The 22217-nt window shown below is 39.8% G+C and overlaps 3 protein-coding genes and 2 long non-coding RNA genes across 6 annotated transcripts; all 5 read left to right on the forward strand.

Moving 5' to 3' along the window:
• Nucleotides 1-874: 874 nt before the first annotated feature.
• Nucleotides 875-1656, forward strand: LOC113051116 (uncharacterized). Of its 2 annotated transcripts, XR_003276858.1 has the most exons (4): nt 875-984; nt 1155-1298; nt 1398-1498; nt 1588-1656. It is a non-coding gene; the product is annotated as an uncharacterized LOC113051116 (long non-coding RNA). The 2 variants fall into 2 exon arrangements; XR_003276857.1 differs by having other exon boundaries at nt 1398-1650.
• Nucleotides 1657-2641: 985 nt separating this feature from the next.
• Nucleotides 2642-7876, forward strand: LOC113051117 (protein unc-80 homolog). The gene is made up of 4 exons (XM_026214724.1): nt 2642-2726; nt 2849-2950; nt 3153-3333; nt 7512-7876. The coding sequence occupies exons 1-4, from the start codon at nt 2691-2693 to the stop codon at nt 7529-7531; spliced, it is 339 nt and encodes a 112-aa protein (XP_026070509.1). The 5' UTR covers nt 2642-2690; the 3' UTR covers nt 7532-7876.
• Nucleotides 7877-9296: 1420 nt separating this feature from the next.
• On the forward strand, nt 9297-10838 carry LOC113051118 (protein unc-80 homolog). Its single transcript, XM_026214725.1, has 2 exons — nt 9297-9555; nt 10230-10838. Exons 1-2 carry the CDS (start codon nt 9408-9410, stop codon nt 10379-10381), a joined length of 300 nt encoding a protein of 99 aa, XP_026070510.1. The 5' UTR covers nt 9297-9407; the 3' UTR covers nt 10382-10838.
• A 343-nt stretch (nt 10839-11181) lies between these two features.
• LOC113051119 (uncharacterized) lies at nt 11182-16258 on the forward strand. The gene is made up of 3 exons (XR_003276859.1): nt 11182-11659; nt 14776-14993; nt 15662-16258. It is a non-coding gene; the product is annotated as an uncharacterized LOC113051119 (long non-coding RNA).
• Nucleotides 16259-18705: 2447 nt separating this feature from the next.
• Nucleotides 18706-21636, forward strand: LOC113050736 (proteasome subunit beta type-3). Its single transcript, XM_026214004.1, has 6 exons — nt 18706-18881; nt 19408-19592; nt 19686-19793; nt 20802-20979; nt 21090-21184; nt 21466-21636. The coding sequence occupies exons 1-6, from the start codon at nt 18879-18881 to the stop codon at nt 21512-21514; spliced, it is 618 nt and encodes a 205-aa protein (XP_026069789.1). The 5' UTR covers nt 18706-18878; the 3' UTR covers nt 21515-21636.
• Nucleotides 21637-22217: the final 581 nt, after the last annotated feature.

A 22217-nucleotide genomic window follows, 5' to 3' on the forward strand; every position in this document is an offset into this window, starting at 1 on the left:
GCACTTCCCACATGTAACTTACACCTTTAAAGAAAAAAAAAATACGACATAAAGTGGAACTTAGTCATTTTCCAAAACCGCTAAGCAAATATATACAGTTTCAATACATACCACATAGAGACGTCCTGCTGTAGTCTTGATGCTGCTGCTCTTGTTCAATTTCAGCCTTGGGATCTGATTCTGGATCATAAATATACGGCTGAATCTGACTGTTAACCATGGTTTGTTTTGGATGATGGTTTTTTCCTCACGGTAATGTCACAGCTTCCAGACGCTCTCAACGCAAAAGCTTACGTGCGCTCGTGATTCTTTAGCTCCGCCCACACGTCATGCCTCCAGCCGCTCGTGTTTTTCCGGGAAAAAATGGTACAGACTATCTTTCTCTTATAAAAATAATAAAACTAAAGACTTTTTGGAGATATGAAGGATGCAGTACTACTCTTATAGGTACTCAAGATTAACAGGATATTGAGTGAAAATGAGCATTTCACCCCTTTAAATAACATTTTACATTAAAATATTATTTACATTAACACTTGCAATATTTACAAAAACAAAAAAATATGTTCAGTGTACTACAATTCCCTGTATGTTATGTAGTTTTAAATAACAAAAATGTGAATGTTTCATGTTTCATTTTAAGTGCCTAAAAGAGAGTGGCAAGTGGTCATTATTATTGGGTTCAAGGGGGAAAAAATGTATGATATTACTTTTTTAAGTGAAGATTGCCAGGATTTGATTTTGAAACGTTGATTTCGCTTTAAGCCCAATGATCCGTCCTGAAACCTTATGGGTTTTCAGAACATGTTCATATAGATGAGCTGTTTATGAACAAATATAATATCTGGTGTCCACTTCTCTGTCAGTAGAAGATGACATCACGTCGTCTGTCCGCCAGCCCCTCTTGTGCCTCCAGTAACTCCCACAGAAACTACTCCTTCCGCAAGGGCTCTGTGTGGTCAGTGCGGTCAGTGGACAGTGCAGGTAAGAAACATTTAAAATTATGCATTTTCACATAATGCTATATTCACTGACCTGTTCACTATTTCACCATGAATACATTTGGGTACATATTAAGAAATCATAAAATCTTATATTTATTGACGTCCACTGAATTTATTATTTCATAAATATGGTTTGTTTTACCTTACAAGATGATGAGAACATGACAGAACTCACACCAACACATCACATGCTGCAGCCACCCCAGTCTATTTTCCCACCATGCATCTGCGCTATTGTGTTGCCCATTGTGCACCTGATGGAAGATGGAGGAGTTCGCTAAGATGGAGTTGCAGGTGAGTGGCAACGAAGATTAAAAAAAACTAAAACATTTTTACCCACTGATCTTTTAGACCCTCACATCTACTTTGCTTCTTTGTTTTGTGTTCCCGCAGTATGTGCTGTTGCTCAGCAGGTCTTGTGGAACTGCCTGATTGAAGATCCAGCCTTGGTCCTTAGACATTTCTTGGAGAAACTCACAGTCAGTAATAAACAGGTAAGATCACTAAATAAATCACTATTTTAGAGAACAAAAGATGAGCGTGTGCTGTTATATGATAAAAAATATGTTATGGTTGTTCTCAGGATGAGTTCATGTACATGCTGAGGAAACTGCTTCTTAACATTGGGGATTTGCCTGCACAGACCTCGCACATTCTTTTCAACTATCTGGTGAGACCTTAGCATGCATACAAAAATTCAGAACGGCAGCATGAAATGAATCCATATGAATCGAGTGGTTTATCATATGTGATGTTCTCTATGTATGTGTGTATGTCTGTCCTAGTTTAGATGTAAATAAAAGCAAAAATAAATCTGTTCATTTTAACAAGTGATCATGTCTCTCCACAAGATTAAACCACTCACTACATATGGATTCGGTTTACAACACCTTTATTACCTTGTTGTATCTTGTAAATTTTTGTAAACTAGACTCTGAATGGAGAGACATTATCCTCAGGTTTCTGTGTTTATCTGTGTTTTGAGATTAACCAGAGTCTTACTGATTTGGAACGACATGAGCGTGAGCAAATGATGACAGAATTTTCATATTTGGGTGAACTATGAGTAAAAGATAGAGATACAGCAATCTCATTCTGCAGATCTACATATCAAACTAGATAGTTATTGTTTCCCAAGGTGGGCTTGATCATGTACTTAGTAAGGACTCCCTGTGAATGGGGCATGGATGCCATATCAGCCATGTTGACCTTTCTATGGGAGGTGGTGGGTTTTGTCGAGGGGCTCTTTTTCAAAGACCTTAAGCAAACTATGAAGAAAGAACAGTGTGAGGTCAAGCTTCTGGTTACTGCCTCCATGCCAGGTTGCATATTTCAGAATTACTCCATCCATACAGACAATAAGTTTACTAGTGTCTTATTCATGTTTATAACTGTTCCTGTAATTGTGTGCCTAGGAACCAAAACCCTGGTGGTTCATGGACAGAATGAGTGTGACATTCCCACCCAGTTACCAGTGCATGAAGACACCCAGTTTGAAGCCATTTTAAAGGTCATTGTTATAGCTGTAAATTTGTTCAATATAGACAAGTTATTCTATAATAAGACCATTATTTTGCTATATTTTTACAATGTAACACCTTTTTCCTTCTTACTTATATGCTTTCACACCAGGAGTGTTTAGAATTCTTCAATATACCAGAGGCTCGATCTGCTAACTATTTTTTGATGGATAAGCGTTGGAACCTTTTACACTATGCCAAGGTGGGTTGTGGTTGTTTCTTCACAGATCTACACATTTCAAAGGATACACATTATATATTCTTGAAAATAAACACCAGATCATTTGTATGTTGACTGAAAATTGGTATGCCTCTTTGCATCAGACATATGTGCGAGACATCTACCCTTTTAGAAGATCAGTGTCTCCTCAACTCAACCTGGTTCATATGCTTCCAGAGAAGGGCCAGGAGCTCATCCAGAAACAGGTGAGTTTTGTTCATTTTAGCATTAAGGGAGAACTTTTTACTGAACACCTTAGACTAGCTCACCTAGAGTTTTTTGTAATATGAAGGTAACTTTAGTATTATGATTCATTGTCGAATGCATGTACTGTATGTTACTTTTTAATTCTAGCAATTTTTTTAGTTCAATTAACAATACATAGCCAATCTTTTTTTTTTTTTGCAGGTGTTTTCTAGAAAGTTGGAAGAGATTGGCCGAGTTCTGTTCATCATCTCACTTACCCAGCATATGCCTGCCATGCACAAACAATCCCATGTCTCCATGCTTCAGGAAGAACTTTTGCGTCTACCGTTATTTCCTCGCTCTGCCATTGATGCTGAGTTCATGCTCTTCAATGAGCCTCTAGGTTAGTGAGAAAAACAATTTGATCATTTTTAAAATAGATAAAAGTCTTGACCAACTGTCTAACCATTTAACAAGTGGTGTCAATCTCACAATATCACAAAGTGTCAAGGCGAGACTGGGACTCAGTTGCAGGTGCTCAAAAGGTCAGTTTATTAGATGGGCTTTATTTTCAAAAAGGACAGAAAAAATAAAACAACGCGACGATCTGACAACAGACAGCACACATGAGACTAAATAGAGAAGTAGTGATTATCATGATGCAGAGCAGGTGATGGTGACCAATAACAAGATAATAATGAAACAAGAGGGCGGAGACGGGCACCACGGTGACACAGAAGCACATGGTAAGTGTAAACAACCACACACTATGGGGAAAAACAGACAGATCAGCCCGGGGACGTGACATTACCCCCCTCCCCAGGAGTGCCCCCTGGCGACCATGCTGCCGGTTGAAATCCTCGATCAGCGACCGATCCAGAATATCCCGAGCCGGGACCCAACTCCGATCATCCGGACCATATCCCTCCCAGTCCACCAGATATTGAAATCCCCGAACTCGACGTCTGATATCCAGCAACCTCCTGACAGTGAAGGCTGGGGAACCATCCACTAGACGGGGAGGGGGAGGGGGAGGGTTAGTAGCAGATGGGTTAAGGCGAGAATGAAACACAGGCTTGACCTGAGAAACATGAAAGACTGGTTGTACCCGACCAAGTATGGGAGGTAACTTGAGCTTTACCGCCACCGGACTCAATACCTTGGTGATCTGATATTGCTCCATGAACCTGGGGGCTAACTTACTAGAAGCCACCCGGAGAGGAAGGTCCTTGGTTGACAGCCATACTCTCTGACCACATACATAGCGGGGAGCAGGAATACGGTGATGGTCAGCCGCTGCTTTGGTTCGTCTGGAAACCCGAGCCAAGGTTTCCTCAGCCCTCCTCCAGGTGCAGCGACACCTGTGGACGAAGGCTAAGGCAGACGTAACAGCAGCATCAGGCTCCTGTGAGGGGAACATAGGAGGTTGAAAATCAATGGAGCACTGGAATGGAGACATACCTGTGGCTGCCACTGGCAATGAGTTATGGGCATATTCAATCCAGGGTAACTGTTGCTCCAAGAACTCGGTTTATGGGACGTCAGGCAGAGGAGAGCTTGTTCCAGATCCTGGTTTGCCTGCTCGGACTGCCCATTGATCTGAGGGTGAAAACCTGACGACAGACTCGTGGAGGCCCCGATCTGTCGACAGAACTCCTTCCAGAACCTGGAGACAAACTGTGGCCCCCTATCAGAAACCACGTCCACCGGAAGGCCATGAATCCGGAAGATGTGGTCAACCACCACTTGAGCTGTCTGCTTAGCTGAAGGCAGTTTGGGAAGTGGGATGAAATGGGCTGCTTTAGAGAAGCGATCAACCACCATCAATACTACGGTGTTACCCCTCGATGGTGGAAGACCAGTGACAAAGTCAAGGGCTATGTGTGACCAGGGGCAGGAGGGGATGGGTAAGGGATGTAGCAGACCAACAGGAGGCTGATTAGAACTCTTGTTCTGGGCGCAAATTGGGCAGGCAACACAAACTGCCTGATGTCCTGGCCCATGGATGGCCACCAAAATCGCTGGCGGATGGCAGCCAGAGATCTCCGAACCCCAGGATGACAGACTAACTTGGATGAATGCCCCCACTGGAGGACTTCAGTGCGCAGCCCAGCCGGCACGAAAAGTCTACCCTCTGGGCACTCCCTTGGCACCTCTCTCTCGTGTATGGCTTCCAGCACTCTCCTCTCCACGTCCCAGGAGAGAGACCCCACCACAAATTCTTTAGGGATAATTGTTTCAGTTGATACACCGGTTCTTTTAGTATCCCTGTTAAGACGGGAGAGGGCATCAGGTTTTATATTTTTGGAGCCTGTGCGATAGGAGAGAGAGAAGTTGAACCGGCCAAAGAAGAGTGCCCATCGGGCCTGGTGTGAACTCACCCTCTTGGCCGAACGGACGTATTCCAAGTTATTGTGGTCCGTCCAAACCAAGAAGGGCTGTGCTGACCCCTCCAACCAGTGACGCCACTCACCCAAGGCCAGTCTGACCGCCAACAGCTCCCGGTTCCCTACGTCATAAAAACCAAGATGGCGGCGTCCACACGCAGCGGCTTCTCTCTGTCCCGACAGAACTGTGTTTTCGTGTTTTTTGTCTTGTGAGTCGCAGTGTTTTTGTACGTTGTCGTCTCGTCTACCTGTCTGTAAGCGCAAATACAGTCGCGAGTTTCTTCTCGATGTCGGCAGAACCGTATTTTTAACTGTAAAAATACGGTTCTGCCGACATCGAGAAGAAACTCGCGACTGTATTTGCGCTTACAGACAGGTAGAAGAGATGTTAAACTGTTTACAGTTAAACTCCGCGCACGCGGAACAGCTGCAGGGTCTCGATCTGCTACGGAGGCCTTCACCATCACCGACCCCCACTACTGCATCTCGCCCGCAGCGGAGGCGCCACAAGCGGCGTGAGAGGAAGCAGAAGACGGGTAAGCACGGAGGTATCCGGGCTAGGCTAACGGCTAACCCACACAAGCCATCTATCCCCACCATCGTACCGGCTAACGTACGCTCGTTGGACAATAAACTGGACTACATTCGATTACTACGCTCAACTCAGAGGACTGTAAGAGACTGTTGTGTTTTTGTGTTCATGGAAACATGGCTCAGCAAAAGCATTCCAGACGGTGCTATTCAGCTCGACCAGCTGACGTGCTATCGAGCAGACAGAGCTCTCGTCGCGGGAGGAAAAACCCGCGGCGGCGGGCTTTGTGTTTACATCAATGACGCGTGGTGCCACGATACTGTTGTGATCAGCAAACACTGCTCACCCCTGGTGGAGTTTATGATTATTAAGTGCCGGCCGTTCTATCTGCCGAGGGAATATACTGCTATACTGCTCATTTCGGTGTACATTTCCCCATTCAACATCATCAGCAACAGGAACGACGCACTAAATAAACTGTACCAGCACATCAGTGAGCAGCAGACAGCACACCCCGATGCTTTTCTCATCATAGCTGGGGATTTCAACCATGCTGACCTTAAGAGTGTGTTTCCAAAAATACACCAGCACATCAACTTTCCAACACGAGGTAATAACATTTTGGACTTTGTTTACACCACACAGAGAGGAGCTTACAAAGCCCCCCCCCCCCCACCTCGGAGCTTAAGACCACATCACTGTTATGCTAATGCCTGCACACAGACCACTCATTAAAGTCGCCAAACCAGTTTACAAACAGATTAAAGTGTGGCCAGAAGGATCATCAGAGGTTCTTCAGGACTGCTTCAACACAACTGACTGGGACATGTTTAAACAGGCTGCCACATGCAATAACACCACTGACCTCCAGGAGTACTCAGAGAATGTCACTGCCTACATCAATAAGTGTATTGATGATGTAATGGTCACAAAAACCATCACTGTCCGGGCCAACCAGAAGCCATGGATGACAGGGGAGGTCTACAGACTCCTGAAGACACGGAATGCTGCCTTCAGAACTGGAGATGAGGTGGGTCTGAGAACAGCTAGGGCCAACCTGTCCCGTGGCATCAGAGAGGCTAAGAGACAGCACTCCAGCTCACCAATTCAGCGACAGCAGAGACACTAGGAACCTGTGGCAGGGGATACAGACCATTACGGACTACAAGCCCCCACCAACAGGGCAGATTTTGAGGATTTGTGCTACCTTTTTGAATTCTCTATTAGTGGTCGACCGGTATGGGTTTTAATAGCCAATGTCAATATCTTGAAGGGTGGCTGATATAAAGCTCTTATATTTGGTATCACATATTTATTTTAAGTTAGTAAATAACACATGTAAAACATTGCTACATTAATCAAATGACTACTTATTTTATAATTATAAAGGCACCGTGAAATAAAAACTGACAACTGGAAAATTGTCACGATGGAATATTGTAGTGTATGTTATTTATATAAGTAAACAAAATGATCCAGTGATCCAATCAAGTGAGTCTCTTGACCACTAACAGTTCACACTGTTTGGATCCAATGCACATCACATTAATTAGTCATAATGATAAACAATTCAGAATATCGGCCGATATTTCAGCCTTGGCGATGTATCAGTTGCTCATTTCATTCATATTCATGAAAAAGTCTTCATGTCTCTACTTTCAGCTGTTAACCCAACCAGCTGAGTCTCAGGAGGAGATCACGGCTCGTCACCATATTGCAGAGCAACTAGAGCGTCGTTTCATCCCGCGGTCCCTCTGCAAGAGCTCTCTGTTTGCCGAGTTCAGCAACGAGCTCAAGATCTTGAAAGAGGCTGTACACAGCGGCTCCAGTAAGAACTGGCTTTATTGGGATATTACCTAGAAAACAAAAGTTTACCTACCTATCTCTCAGCAAAATTGGTCACATTGTTAACCCTAACCCTAACATGCTGCATATACAAATCACACATAAATAACTAAATCATATACAGTATATCTCACATAAACCGTATCATACAGGACATGTAGAAAGGTATATCGGATGCCACATTGCACAACTGAAAAAACACTATTGCACAAGTAGTTGTTTATAAACCATAGAACCAATAAATGATAAACGGCAGTAAATAAGAATAAATAGTATAAAACAATACGTAATGATAGATAATCAATGCTGATTGGAAACAAATCATTAGCCTTTGTCCTTGCCATTCAAAATTCTAATGGAGGCAGGCACAAAAGAGCTTTTGAACCAGTCAATATTTGGGCACTCTGTACCTTTTTCCTGAAGGCAGAAGCACATACTCAGGATCTAAGATGTGAGAAGGATCAGCCAGTATCTTGTGAGCCCCACACAGACTGCCCAAATAATGTTTGGAGGGATGGATGATCTTTCAGCTCCACAGTTTTCATGGCAGTCTGGACAATGTAAGAAGGTCTGTTTTTTAACTGTACAGAGGTTACCATACCAAGCTTGGATTCTGTACCTGATTAGACTCTTCAGAACAGCCTGATACAATACAGTTATATTTTATTTTGTTGACACCATACAGTCTGAGTCTCCTCAATAAGTATTTGTTGGAGTTAAGCACAAAAATTTTCAAAATTAAACTGCCATGTAAAAATGTTGTCAATATTGATGCCAAGGTACTTATAGGAACACACCTGTTTGATTTGAGTGTCATGAATAACAACAGGACTGTGAACACTGATTGCTCTGTGCTCAAATACCATAACTTCCTTTTTTTTTGTCATTTAAAACATCACACCACTATTCAAAGTTCTTCTTCAGTGATAAATAGAAGGATTGTACAGTAGGCTCAGGAAGGCTGTATCATCTGAAAATTTAAAGATTTAGTTCCCTGTGTGTGAGCTTACTCAGTCATTAGTGTAGTGTGTAAAAAGCACAGGCAAGCTCATGCAACCCTGAGGAGCACCTGTGTGCATTATATTTGGGTCTGAGAGTTATTGATCTTAGCAACCTGAGTATGGCTGGTTAAGAAAGAGTGATACAATTTGATCAGGAAAGGGTTAATGTTCAAAACCAGAAAGGCTATAATAAAATACTATAAAAATACAATAAAATGTATTTAGTTCATTCGCTTTATGATGTTCTTCCAAACATCATTAAAAAAAAGTAATCTGCTAGTTCACTGAATCCCAGAGTCTTTTATAGATTGATGTGGCAAAGCTCTCCTCAATAATGTCTTTTTGTCGCCTTCAGGCCAACTGAAGCTGCTGGTTGAGCTCTTGTTGTACAGTTTTCAGTTGCAACCGTTCACAGTCCCAGAAAGCAGCTTTTTTACTGTTAATGCACTCCTTCACTTCCTTTGTTATATGTGGCTTGATGTCAGAGTTGCTTGTTGTAAAGAGAGTACACAATAATGTATTTTTTGCCACCACATTATCTAAAATGTATATATCTAGTTATTGACTCAGTAGCTTCATCTATGTTTGATGTGTCAGACAAAAGAGACAAAATGTGCAGTCTACATGTACGTGATTCTCTGTCAGGTATTCTGGACTTTATCTCTCCAGTTTTTCAGCATACCAAGGAAAGACTTCCATCAGCACCGTTGGCATGTCCACCTCTGCATACAGGTTGAGTCTGGCCAACATGTCCCGCTCCAACACCGGTACAGGAACTGTCTGGGAGCAAGAGAGCCAACCCTCACGCCAGCCTTCACAGGACACACTCAGTCGGTGTACCGATGAGGAAGAGGAGGAAAGTGTGTGATTGATATTCTTTGGTTTCTTCTTAAAGACTAGTTCACTCAAAATATTTAAATTGTTATCAATTACTCGTCCTCATGTCATTCTGAATTATATCACTTTCTTTGTAAACTAGTTCATTGAAAAGATCTGACTTAAAAGAACAGTCTATTCATATATATATGTGTGTGTGTGTGTGTGTGTGTGTGTGTGTGTGTGTGTGTGTGTAATAATATGAATGCATGAAAAGACATAGATAAATCTTCTAGCAGGTCTAGACAGGTGGAGCTGGGGGAGGTGGTGGATTTTAGAGCCACTGAGTGCACTGTAGGACCAGCTTATAGTGAATACTGACCCAGGCTATTTAAATGTTGAGCAAACGATCTCATTGGCTACAGAATCAGCTTGTGCCATATAGTAAATCATATGATTGCTAGCGGAGTGCATGTAAAGGACTTATCAACCTGCATTATCTAGAGATTCATGACTGAGCTATATATATGTGATACTCTAAGTAGTGTTGCTGGTTACCTGTTAATATAGGGAATATTAACCAAAGGTGTTCTATCAAATCACACACCTTGCATAATCTTGCATGACCTTGCAATGTAAAATTTATGGGTTTTATTGCTGAGGAATTTTAGATGCATTGTTTAATGATCCATGTAAAGTTTTACTCTGTAGCTTTCAGATGACTCCATTAGCATCCCCAGCGTGGTAAGTGAGCACGATGCTTTCCTCCCCAGACTCATTTCGCAGCGGCGTTTCTCCAGTCACACCTCTGTGTCGGCTGCTGCTCAGCCTGAACCAGGCATTAGCACCATGCTGCCCAGTCACAGGTAAACAAACAGCCCTCTTAAAAACTTGAGCTCATTCAGACAGAAAACTGTCTATAACAGTCTTATTTATCCAATCTTACCATATCTTTCCCTTTTAAGGGGTCATCAGGTGCCCATTTTCCACAAGTTGGTATGATTCTTCAGGGTCTTGATGGAAAAGGCTGGAACATAGTTTGGTTAAAATTTCTCAGTGGTAGTGTAAAGAACATCTTTTCACCCTGTCAAAAACAGCTCTTTTCAGAGCAAGCCGTTTTGTAGGATTTTCCTTTAAATATTAATGAGCTCTGCTGACCCTGCCCCTCTCTTCAAAAGCCACTCTCAGAGAGACTGTTTACTTTAGCCGCATTAGATGCATTTAGGTAGATCGGGGGTGCGTTTCCTTCAGAAACAAATGTAATCCACTGCATCTTTAGCGGATCATCCAAGAACAAATCACCACAATCGCTTAGGAGTCATCCTTGTCTACATCTGCTCCGGTGGTGAAACAATGGTGGACTGGGTGACAGCTCACTCAGGGCTGGTCTAAGGTAAGACACCAGTCCAGTCTGTGCTGAAATGCTACTGTCAATCAAACTATCGTGGGAGGGGCCTGTCTGTGTGACTTCACAAACACAGTTATCTGAGATCAGCTCAATTTGAGAAAGGGGTAAAGATTTTAGTAGATAAAAACACTGGGTGGGTTTTTATCATTATAGGGCGGTTGTGTACACACACTGCCAACACACATTTCAGTTAAAAAAACTTGTAAAAGTGCATGTAGCATCTGATGACCCCTTTAAGAGAGGGTTGCATGTCTCTCTTTTTATTCCCCTAATATTGTTCCCTGCCAAACTCTACAGTGAACCCAATGTGCTAGATGAATCCCAGGGGCTTCAGGAGGAGGGTAACCTGTCTAGGTATAGTGTGATGCCCCTTGTGTGCAGTGTCTCACCATCTGTGTGGCAGGGCTGGGCCTGCCTTCCCTGTTCATCACATCCAACTTGATTTATCACTAGGATCTCTCTCTTTCTCTTCTCATTAACTCCAATTCACTATTTCGTTCTGTCTTTCTCTCTCTCTCTCTCTCTCGGCTAGGGACAGTGATGCCTGTCTATGTTTTATCACTTTCTGGGACTCATGTCATCTCCAATGAGCCTCATGGCGGGCCGTTCGAGCTCATCAGCTCCGCTTGTGTGTCTGTCCTTCGGTTTTACTCGGCAGGGTTGCCAGCGTGCAGAGTGAACCAGGACAGCAGAATCTGCTTATCCAGCCACCACTCGGTCGTAAGAGAGGACTTAGGCAGGTGATTGCTTAGAACACGGTCTTATTTTTATTTATTTTTTGCTTTTAGTCTACTATCTTTTATTTTAGGCATTAAAGGGGTCATATGATCCAAAGTTTTCCTTTCTCTTTGGAGTGTTACAGGCTGTTCATGCATGGATAAGATCCATAAAGTTGCAAAGAAATTCTCAAATCCAAAGAGATATTCTTTATAAAAGTTAAGACTTGACCATGCCTTCCTAAAATGCCTCGTTTAAACACGCCCCCACATGTCTATGTCACTGTGTGGGAAGAGTTGCATAACACCGCCCAAATGCAAAGAAAGAAGAAGAGTGAATTTGGAGCAGTGTAGTAGCGCTTGTTGTTTGCCGTTCTCCAATCACAAGGTTTTACATTTACGTGGCGCAATATGCAGCGCAATGCATTAAAAAAAAAATGGTGTAAGACATTATAATCAATAATTATGTACCCACTGGATACAACAAATGCTTCGATTGTAAGGGATTTTATTATTTTTGTGTCGTCAAACCGGGACATAGCATCACAGTATAGTAAGGGACTAACATTTCATACACTTGAGGCCTTTGGCCAATCACAATGCACTGGATAGCTGGCCAATCAGCGTACACCTCGCTTTTCAAACTGATGAGCTTTGTAAAAATCGATGCTTTTCAGAAAGGCGAGGCACAGAGGAGCAACAATAATGTACATTATGTGGAAAATAATGTTTTTATTTTTTACCTTAAACTGCATAAACATTTCACTACACCAAATACACAAAATAATATTATTTTTAGCAACGTCATATAACCCCTTTAATATGAAGCCCTGTGTCCTGCAGCTACGGCGACCCCTGCTGTCTATAGAGAGGGCACAGGATGAGTCTCATGGATGTCAAGGAGCCAGACTCTCAACAACCCGCAGGGGCATTCAGCCTAAGAGTAAACCACTCGACAGGGGTGCGTGTTGTTTGTGGATTATCTACAGTAACTTAAAAAAGAAAATGAATATCAGTGACTCTTATGTGCAGAAGATTTAACATTAAACATGAATATTTAAACAATATATATATATATATATATATATATATATATATATATATATATATATATATATACACAGTGGGGGAAATATTTATTTAACCCCCTGCTGATTTTCTGTTTGCCCACTTACCTCTGTATTTTAACATATAGAGACAAAAGACCAACCCAAAAATCCATAAAAACACATTATATAGGTTAGAAATTGATTTGCATTTCAGTGAATGAAAAAAGTATTTGATCCCCAAGCAAAACATTACTTAGTACATTACAGAAACAATTGTTGGCAAGCACAGAGGTAAGACGTTTTTAGTAGCTGGTCACCAGGGTTGCACACATCTCAGGAGGGATTTTGGTCCACTCCTCTTTACAGATTCTCTCTTTGGCTGTCATTTGGCAACTCAAAGTTTCAGCTCCCTCAACAAATTTTCTATAGGACTGAGGTCTGGAGACTGGCTAGGACATTCCATGTTTTGGGTCCTTGAAGACTTATTGATGACTTATTGACTTTTTGATGTTCTGGCTGAGGGAAGGAGGTTCTCATCCAAGATTTCACTGTACATGGCCCCGTTCATTTGCCCCTCAATGCAGTGAAGTCGCCCTGTACCCTTAGCAGAAAAACTGCCTCAAAGGATAATGTTTCCACCTCCCTCATTGTAGGGATGGTGTTCTTGGGGTCATAGTCAGCAAACTATGCTCAAAACACGACGAGTCGAGTTAATGCCAAAGAGCTCAATTTTGGTATCATCTGACCACAGCACTTTCTCCCAAGCCTTCTCTGAATCATTATATTTTCCTTGGCAAACTTTAAACAGACCTGTACATGTTCCTTTTTTGAACAGGGGGACCTTGCGGGTGCTGCAGGATTTCAGTCCATTGCAGAAGTGTGTTACCAATCTTTTGCTTGGTGACTGATGTCCCAACTGCCTTCAGATCATTAACAAGCTCCTCCCGTGTAGTCTTTTCTCATGATCATCGTTACCCCATGAGGCAAGATCTTGCACAGAGCTCCAGACTGAGGATGATTGATGGTTGTTTTGTATTTCTTCCATTTGTGAATAATCGCTCCAACAGTTGTCTCCTGCTCACCAAGCTTCTTGATGATGGTCTTGTAGCCCATTAAAGCCTTGTGCAGATCTACAATCTTGTCTTTGACATCCTTTGACATCTGTTTTGGTCTTGCCTATGGTGGTGAGAGAGGTTGGAATGGAAGATACAGATTGTGTGGACAGATGTCTTATACACATAACACGCTGACATTAGGAGTAACTTTTTAAAGTGATAGGACTAATCTGTGTTTCACATGGGCACATAACTAATCTGTGCGAGCAAGAATTCTGGCTGGTTGGTAGTGGATCAAATACTTATTTCACTCAATTTGTAGCCTTTATGTAATGTTTTTTTACTGGATTTTTTGGTTATTCTGTCTCTATCCATTACAATTACCAAATAATAAAGATTACAGACACTTCATCTCTTTGTACGTGGACAACCTTACAAAATCAGCAGGGGATCAAATTTTTTTTTTTAATATCTAGTATATATATAAAATAATAAATATATTAATATAATATACAAAACCATTGTTATATAGATATAACATTTTATATTATATAACAATTATAGAGCAGACTGCATATCTAAAAAAAATAATTACACATCAATACCAATCTAAATATATCTGTTAGTCAAATACAGTTTCACTTTTTAATTTAATTAAATTATTATATTATTTTATGATATTGTGGTGGGCATAATAATATATGAAAACATAACTAAAATACATACTGTATAATTTTAATACATTTTCAACATGGCTTTTCTTGAAGCAATCTATGAAATATTAAACGTACGTTGCTTAAATCCACTAAATGGTCATTTTGAGACATCAATATTTTGCAATATTTTGTCAAAACCAGCAAAGACTTCCCATCTAAAGGCAGATAGTTTGGAAATAGCCCCTATGAGAACCAGGTAGAGTTTCTTATAGTTCAGACTGTAGTTATTAGTGTTAATAAAACCAATGTTATGAATTTGATTCCCAGTAAACTGCATGAAGTAATAATGTATACTAATGAATCTATCATTTTTTCTTCAGCTCATGTTGACCAAAAGAGGTCTGTCACTTTCACTGAGACCCTGCAGGAACCGGCTGGCAGATCTCCCACTGCCACTCCCAGCCCCAGCAGTGGCCTTCCAGGGCTCACAGAGGTTGGGAAGCTGAGCCATTCTGCAGGAGGAAACTCTCCTTCTGCCGCATCAGAGTCCTCATCACCTAGCATCATAACTGCCCAGCACCAACCAGCATGGCCACAGGTCTGATTTTACTCCACTGTCATTCATAAGAACACATTGTAATTTTAAATTGAGGATGTGTGTAACCAACAACTCTGCAAGCTTTCATTTAAACAAAGTTTATACCCAGCTAACAAAAAAATATGTTGTAAGAATGTTTTGATAACATTCCCATTAATTTATAAAACAGAAATGTAATGACATTCATTTTTATGGAAAATGTTTCTTGGTTATGTAAACATTAAGGGAACGTTTTGTGAGCATTATGGGAATGTTACATTTTAATTTTCTCTGAACATTCTGAAACAAATAGTTATGTTTAAAAAATCTAAGACAAACATCTAACTAAAACGTTTCAATAAAAAAAATTCAGTTGAAGATGCATAGTTAATGTTTTTTTGTGCTAATGGTTTAAGACCATTGTTAAGACCAAATAGCTTTGAACGAATATTCTATTAAAGTTACCGGAAGAACATTTGTTTATAACCCTTGCCAGAACATTATGGAAGTTCTGAAAATGTCCCTGTTAGTTTGGTAAGTGCTAGTTTGAATATGAAAGGTTCTATTATGTATGTTTGGGTGCATTGCATGAGTGTTGAATGAAGACAGCATGTCTTTAAAATAGAATTTAGCCATTTTAACCTCTGAATATGACGGCTTATATAACCATTGCTTAATTTTCCTCTCAGTATGAGAATAAAGACAGGAAAGATCATGGGAGTGTAAGAAGCAGTCTTTCTCCAACCCCCTCTGCTGCTTCAAGCTCCATTTCTAGAGCCTGCTCCCATCTTCCTTCTCCCCTCCCCGTCCTAAGTACACCATCCCGACTGGCCCCAACCCAGATCAGAGAAAGTCCTGAGGATGAGGAGACCACTTGACTTCTGCAAAACACGGACACCTCCCCTAGTGTAGGAGAGGACCGTGGCACGGAGAACCCACTCCTGACCTCCCTGCTCACACCCCATGCTCTCTCTCCACTCCCCTTGTCCCCTGTTGACCTGGATCTAGATGAGTCTCACATTTGAGAATGTCCAGCTTGAATACTGTGGTAGTTTAACAGAAAGTGGGAAAAGATATCCTGTGATATTGTTTCGTGAATAACTTTAACTTACATTTGTTTGTGAACTCCTGACCACAAGAGTTAAAGCATTTTAAGCTATCATGGGACATCCTCTGCAATTAATAGATATATTTATGAAGCACTGTGCCTAATTCTACACATCAATGAAAGCTAATTATAAGTATAGTAATTCAGTCTTTTGTGAGATAAATTATGTAATTTTAAATGGAACATTCTGTGAAAATTATATAATAGCTACAAAATCTCTGTATTTAATTGTATAGATGTATTCTAAATATTTGTCTTCTATTAAACTACCGGTATTTATTTTTAGAGGATTATATAAAAAAATACATATTTAAAATATATAGAAAAAAAGCATTTATAATATTTATTCTAATATATTTCTATATTTTGAGAAATATAAAGATGCTTGTATGATATTGATACCAAGTTTTTGGCCAAATTTTTTTTTGCAAAGACAAATTCAAAGCACCTGCCAAATTTAATTGGGAACCAAGCTGAAAAATGTAATTGAATATTATACATATTTTAATACATATATTTAAAAAATTACTATATTTAAATAGAAATATTCTAAGCATCTTCCCTGCTGTTGTCCTGATTATGTTGTTGATTCTTATGTTAACTTCAATGTAATTCAACTAATACTTAAACTGACTCAAAATACACTATAACCTTTTTACAGAAACGTCACAAAATCTTCTACATAACATTTTGTGTTAAAATAGTCAATAGAATAAAAAAACTGAATGTCTCATACCCTTGTATTCAGAATGTAAAAGCTCAACATTTTATGTTTCTGTGTCTGCTGCTTTGTGGGCATATTGATTTTTGTCTAATGTGTTGCTATCTGTTGGATTTGTTCAATAATAAATTATTTAATCATGTCATGTTTAGTTTGGGCTTTTTGGTTTATTATAATTAGCATGATATAAAAAAAATCAATGAAGATTTTCAGGCCCCATCATAACATAGAAACTGCACTTGTTAAAATGACAAATGACTTGCTTCTTGCATAAGACCAAGGCTGCATCTCACTGATAGTTTTACTTGACCTTACTGCTGCGTTCGACACTATAGACCATGACATACTCATAGATCGATTACAAAACTATACAGGTATTTATGGGCAGGCTTTAAGATGGTTTAGATCCTACCTGTCCAATTGCTATCACTTTCTATTTAAATGGGGAATCATCTCAATTAAATCCAGTAAAGTATGGAGTGCCACAAGGATCTGTTCTAGACCCTCTGCTATTTTCAATATACATGTGGCCCCTTGGTAATATTATTAGAAAATATGGGATTAGTTTCCATTGTTATACTGATGATATTAATATATATTTCAACAAGACCAGATGCAACTTCTAAATTATCTAAGCTAACAGAGTGTGTTAAAAATATAAAAGCCTGGATGACCAATCATTTTATGCTATTCATTTCGGAGAAACTGTACAAAAACAGCATTCTTCCATGTAACATTGCCAAGTTATGTAACATGCTACCCTTATCTGATGCAGAAAAGCTAGTTCATGCATTCATGACCTCTAGACTGGACTATTGTAATACACTGCTAGCTGGTTGTCCTACATCTTCAATAAACAATCTACAGTTGGTCCAAAATGCAGCTGCTACAGTCCTTACCAGGTCAAGAAAATATCATATTACCCCAATTTTAGTCTTAACTGGCTACCTATTAGGTTATGTTTCAGTTAGAAAAGTATAACTACTAACTTTTAAGGTCCCAAATGGTTTAGCTCTTTCTAACCTAACTAGTCTTCTATCATGCTACAATCAATACCATTCCCTATATGGTCATAAAACTGTGGACTCTTGGTAGTTCCTTGGATAGCAAAGTCCACTAAAGAAGTTACAGCTTTTTCACATTAAGCTCCCAAACTCTGGATTAGCCTTTGTGATAATGTTTGGGGTTCATATATACTCTCACTGTTTAAATCTAGATCAAAGACACATCTATTTAGCCAAGCATTCACATAATGTATCTCTTAACCCCCTACTTCAGTTACATATGATCAAATGCACATTAAAATCATTTTGCTTGGGTTGAACACATAATTTTTGAGAACACATAATTTTAGTTGGAACAGCAGCTATACACTCATTTTTCTCTATTCTGTTTCTACAAGCTTCAGTCTGGATACAGCCCTTTAAAAAGACCTGAGATGACCGAACACCTGAGAAGAGATGATGCCATCACCTCAGAAGACCTCAGATGATGCCAACCCTCAGACAACATACAAAATGAGCAAATTTTGCTATGGATGGAATGAATCACATAATGTTCGCGATACTGGTGTATCAGCATGCTGTTACTGTTGCATTTGAGAAGTGAAGAAGGTTAATAATTCAGGCTAATCATAAACTGACACATTTTGCTCTGAAACTTGCTACTTGCACTTATAGACTCCATCCTTCGATTCCATTTTATTTTTTGGTTTTGTTTAGCATTGTTTTCTTCTCCTGTATTTTCATTCCTGTGGATTTGTTGTTTTCCTATTCAAATGAATCACAATCCCTGAAAAGGGAAACAAATTCTCCCGTGCGAGAATTTGTATATATATATAAATGGGCAGGATTCGAAAACGAGTTTAATGTTGCAGTAGGGGGGTTGTCCAGCAGGGGCGCTGTAGGAACCGCGGCGGAGGAAATGACGTCAGGAGCAGGAACGACTAGCAGCTCTTGAAAGAAAGAAAGTGTGTAGTCACCGTGTGTTACCCGGTCTACGGCTTTATTTTCAGCACAACATAATAAATCTTTAAACCAGTTCTTCATATCGGTGCCTGCTTTTTACATTTGCCATCATGGTAAGTGAACAGGTTTGAAGAATCAAGTGTGTTTGTTTAATGTATTCTTCTATATTAGCACTGTAACGTTAGCTCATTAGCCATCCCATCTTTCCAGACGAAAATAGTTATCAAATTATTTGTCCTGACTTGCAGTTCATATTGCTTTTTAATAAGGAACTTCTTTGTCTATTAAATTGACTCCACATGCATAAAAAGCTTTATGGAGTGTGTACATTTGAGCTGGATTATTTGAGTCGATCATATTTAAAACGAAACTAACAGCGTTGTACTTGGATGCCTGCCTGGGCTAAATATGGATGTTGAGCACTTATGTGTAGACGTTTATATCATAATTTTCATAAATGCATCGGTATTAAAAGAGGAATTCAGTAGAACTTTTCTTTATCAAATGTATTATCCTTCATAAGCTTTTCTGATGCGGAGTTGGATAACAAATAGTTTTTAAGTCTATATAACTTTTTGAAATATGCATTTACTGTATAGAAAAACTGAGTTTTATTGGCTTATTATTTTCTACCCATAGTCTATTATGTCATATAATGGAGGTGCCGTCATGGCAATGCGTGGAAAGGAATGCGTAGCAATAGCATCAGATCGGAGGTTTGGCATCCAGGCACAGATGGTTACAACCGACTTCCAGAAAATCTTCCCTATGGGAGACAGACTCTTCATCGGGCTGGCAGGCCTTGCCACAGATGTACAGACAGTGTAAGAATACAGTGTCAGATGCATTATAACATTTGATATTAAACATAACACTTGTATTTGGTTGTAACTTTTTACCTTACTCTCTTGTTTTAGATCTCAAAGACTGAAGTTCCGCTTGAACTTGTATGAGCTGAAGGAAGGTCGTCAGATCAAGCCGAAGACCTTCATGAGCATGGTGTCCAACCTTCTGTATGAGAGGAGGTAAAAATGCATGTCTGTACCTGCTAGTCACTGTTCGTTGGCACCAAAGAGAAAACCATTGCTGGAAATGGAAGGAAATCACAACATAACAAACTTTGATCTGAAGCAACAGAGTATTCTGTTGAAAATCAGAGAAAGGTGCTGTAATTAACGGCATTAATAAAGAAGAGAAACTACAATCCCATGAAGCATTGCAAACTACAATCTCAAATTAAAAACAATGGAGAAATATAAAGGTATTGACTCTGTCGTCACAGTGCTTTATGGGAGTAAGTGGGTGCTAACATGTTCTTTTGGTATGATTAGCTTGGCTTTACCTTTCTAAATCAACTAGTCGGTGCGTTGTTATAATACTAATCAGTGTGCATGCAATTTTGCTGCATTTCAGATTTCAAAAACACAGCAAGACATGTGACCAATAGAAGATTGAGAGGACACACCGTGACCTCTTAGCTAAATTAAAAGAATGCAACATTGAAATCTGCAGGTTTGCAGTACAGTTGGGAAGAACGAATACACATTTTGACATTTTGGACGTAGTAAATGTAAAAAAAAAAGTGTTACATCATATTACGACCATTGCAGTGTCTGTAACAGTTTTGTGTGTCTACAGCATAATACCGGTTTAAATGCAGAAATCAGCAAGTCTCATGTTGACATTACTTGCAGACCTGCTACAAAGCATAGAACACTGTCAAAATCTAAATCAGCTAATCAGATGTGGACAGTCATGCAACCCATCCCTAGAACAGTGTTTTTCAGCCGTTTCTGAAGCACACCAACAGTACGTATTTTGAATGACCTTGATCTCTCTACTAAGGAGCTGATGGGTTGAATCAGATGTGTTAGATTAGGAAGAGTTTGGAAAATGTGTAGTGTTGCTGTGTTTCCAGGAACAGGGTTTTGAGACACTGCCCTGATATGTAATGTTTAGCACTTTTGTCTTTCTCTGCAACATTCCCGTGTGCACTGTGTACAGAATTGAAACCTGTCATGTCCTTTTCTCAGGTTTGGGCCGTACTACATTGAGCCTGTGATTGCTGGTCTGGACCCAAAGACCTTTGAACCCTTCATCTGTTCCCTTGACCTTATTGGATGCCCAATGGTGACAGAAGACTTTGTTGTGAGTGGAACTTGCTCAGAGCAGATGTATGGCATGTGTGAGTCCCTGTGGGAACCTGACATGGTAAGTAGAGGAGACAACAAGACTATGTAACTGTATTGGACATGAAGGCTGATTTATCTGATCTTGGTCTGGTAATCTTATGGACTTGTGCTGTTGACTGTGTTTTCTAGAAACCAGAAGATTTGTTTGAGACCATCTCACAGGCCATGCTGAACGCTGTTGACAGGGATGCAGTGTCTGGAATGGGAGTCGTTGTTCATGTCATGTAAATATATATTTTCAGCTGTCATCAACCTTAGTTAAACAATGGCAATCAGTAACTCTTAACTACGTGAACTGATTTGAATCAAGATTGTCATTTGTACTGAACTTTATGAACATTAAATTGCTTTATTCATTGTATAGCTATTTTTGTTTGATTTATTGCCGAGTTGAATGTAGTAATGCATGGTACAGATTCATTAATGAATTTCAAGACGAGGAAGTGTTTAATTTTTACATTTCTAGTTGAATTCAGTGAGCTAATTGGTGTATTTGTTTTCACAGTGAGAAGGATAAGATAACCACACGCACCCTGAAGGCCAGGATGGACTAGAGAAAATGACTACTGCTATGTTTCCTCTCCTACAACCTCATTTTTTGTACTGAAATAGAATTTGCTTTGTTCCATTTGTCATCATCGAAATGTAATTGTTCAATAAACGTTTCTAATATTTACTCGTTTTCCAATTTTATGGTCCGAGATGTTTGTAAATTATACATTTGTTAACTTATTTCTTGACATTTTAAAGAAGTTAATTTGTTTCCTGAATGCTTATAGATTTTATTGTGAACAATTGACCCATGCATCTCCACATATTTATGGGGAGTAACTAAAAACTGAAAACTTTTTACATTTTGGCCATTCATTTGCAAGACAATGGCATTTTGGGGGCCTGAAAACATTTAGAAAACAATGGCAAAGTTTATGGAAATTCTACTTCTGTTTCATTGTGATTTTAAAGGGTTAGTTCACCCAAAAATGAAAATGCTGTCACATTTCTGAGTTTCTTTTTACTGTTAAGAAAATATTTTGAAGAACGTTAATCAAACAGTGGCTGGTAGATATCGACTTCCATAATATGGGGAAGCTTTGCTGTTTCAGGGTCTGGGAAACATAAACGTCATGATAAGAACAAAATAATTGTCCCCTTGGAATATTTTAAAGATAATTTTCTAAAAGACATTAAGCTTCACAGATCTCAGATGTCGAACAGTCCTTATGATAAAGTCACAGTTACAACAACTTCTGAACAGTA

The sequence above is a fragment of the Carassius auratus genome, chromosome 31 (assembly GCF_003368295.1).
Source record: "Carassius auratus strain Wakin chromosome 31, ASM336829v1, whole genome shotgun sequence".
NCBI classification, from domain to species: domain Eukaryota; kingdom Metazoa; phylum Chordata; class Actinopteri; order Cypriniformes; family Cyprinidae; genus Carassius; species Carassius auratus.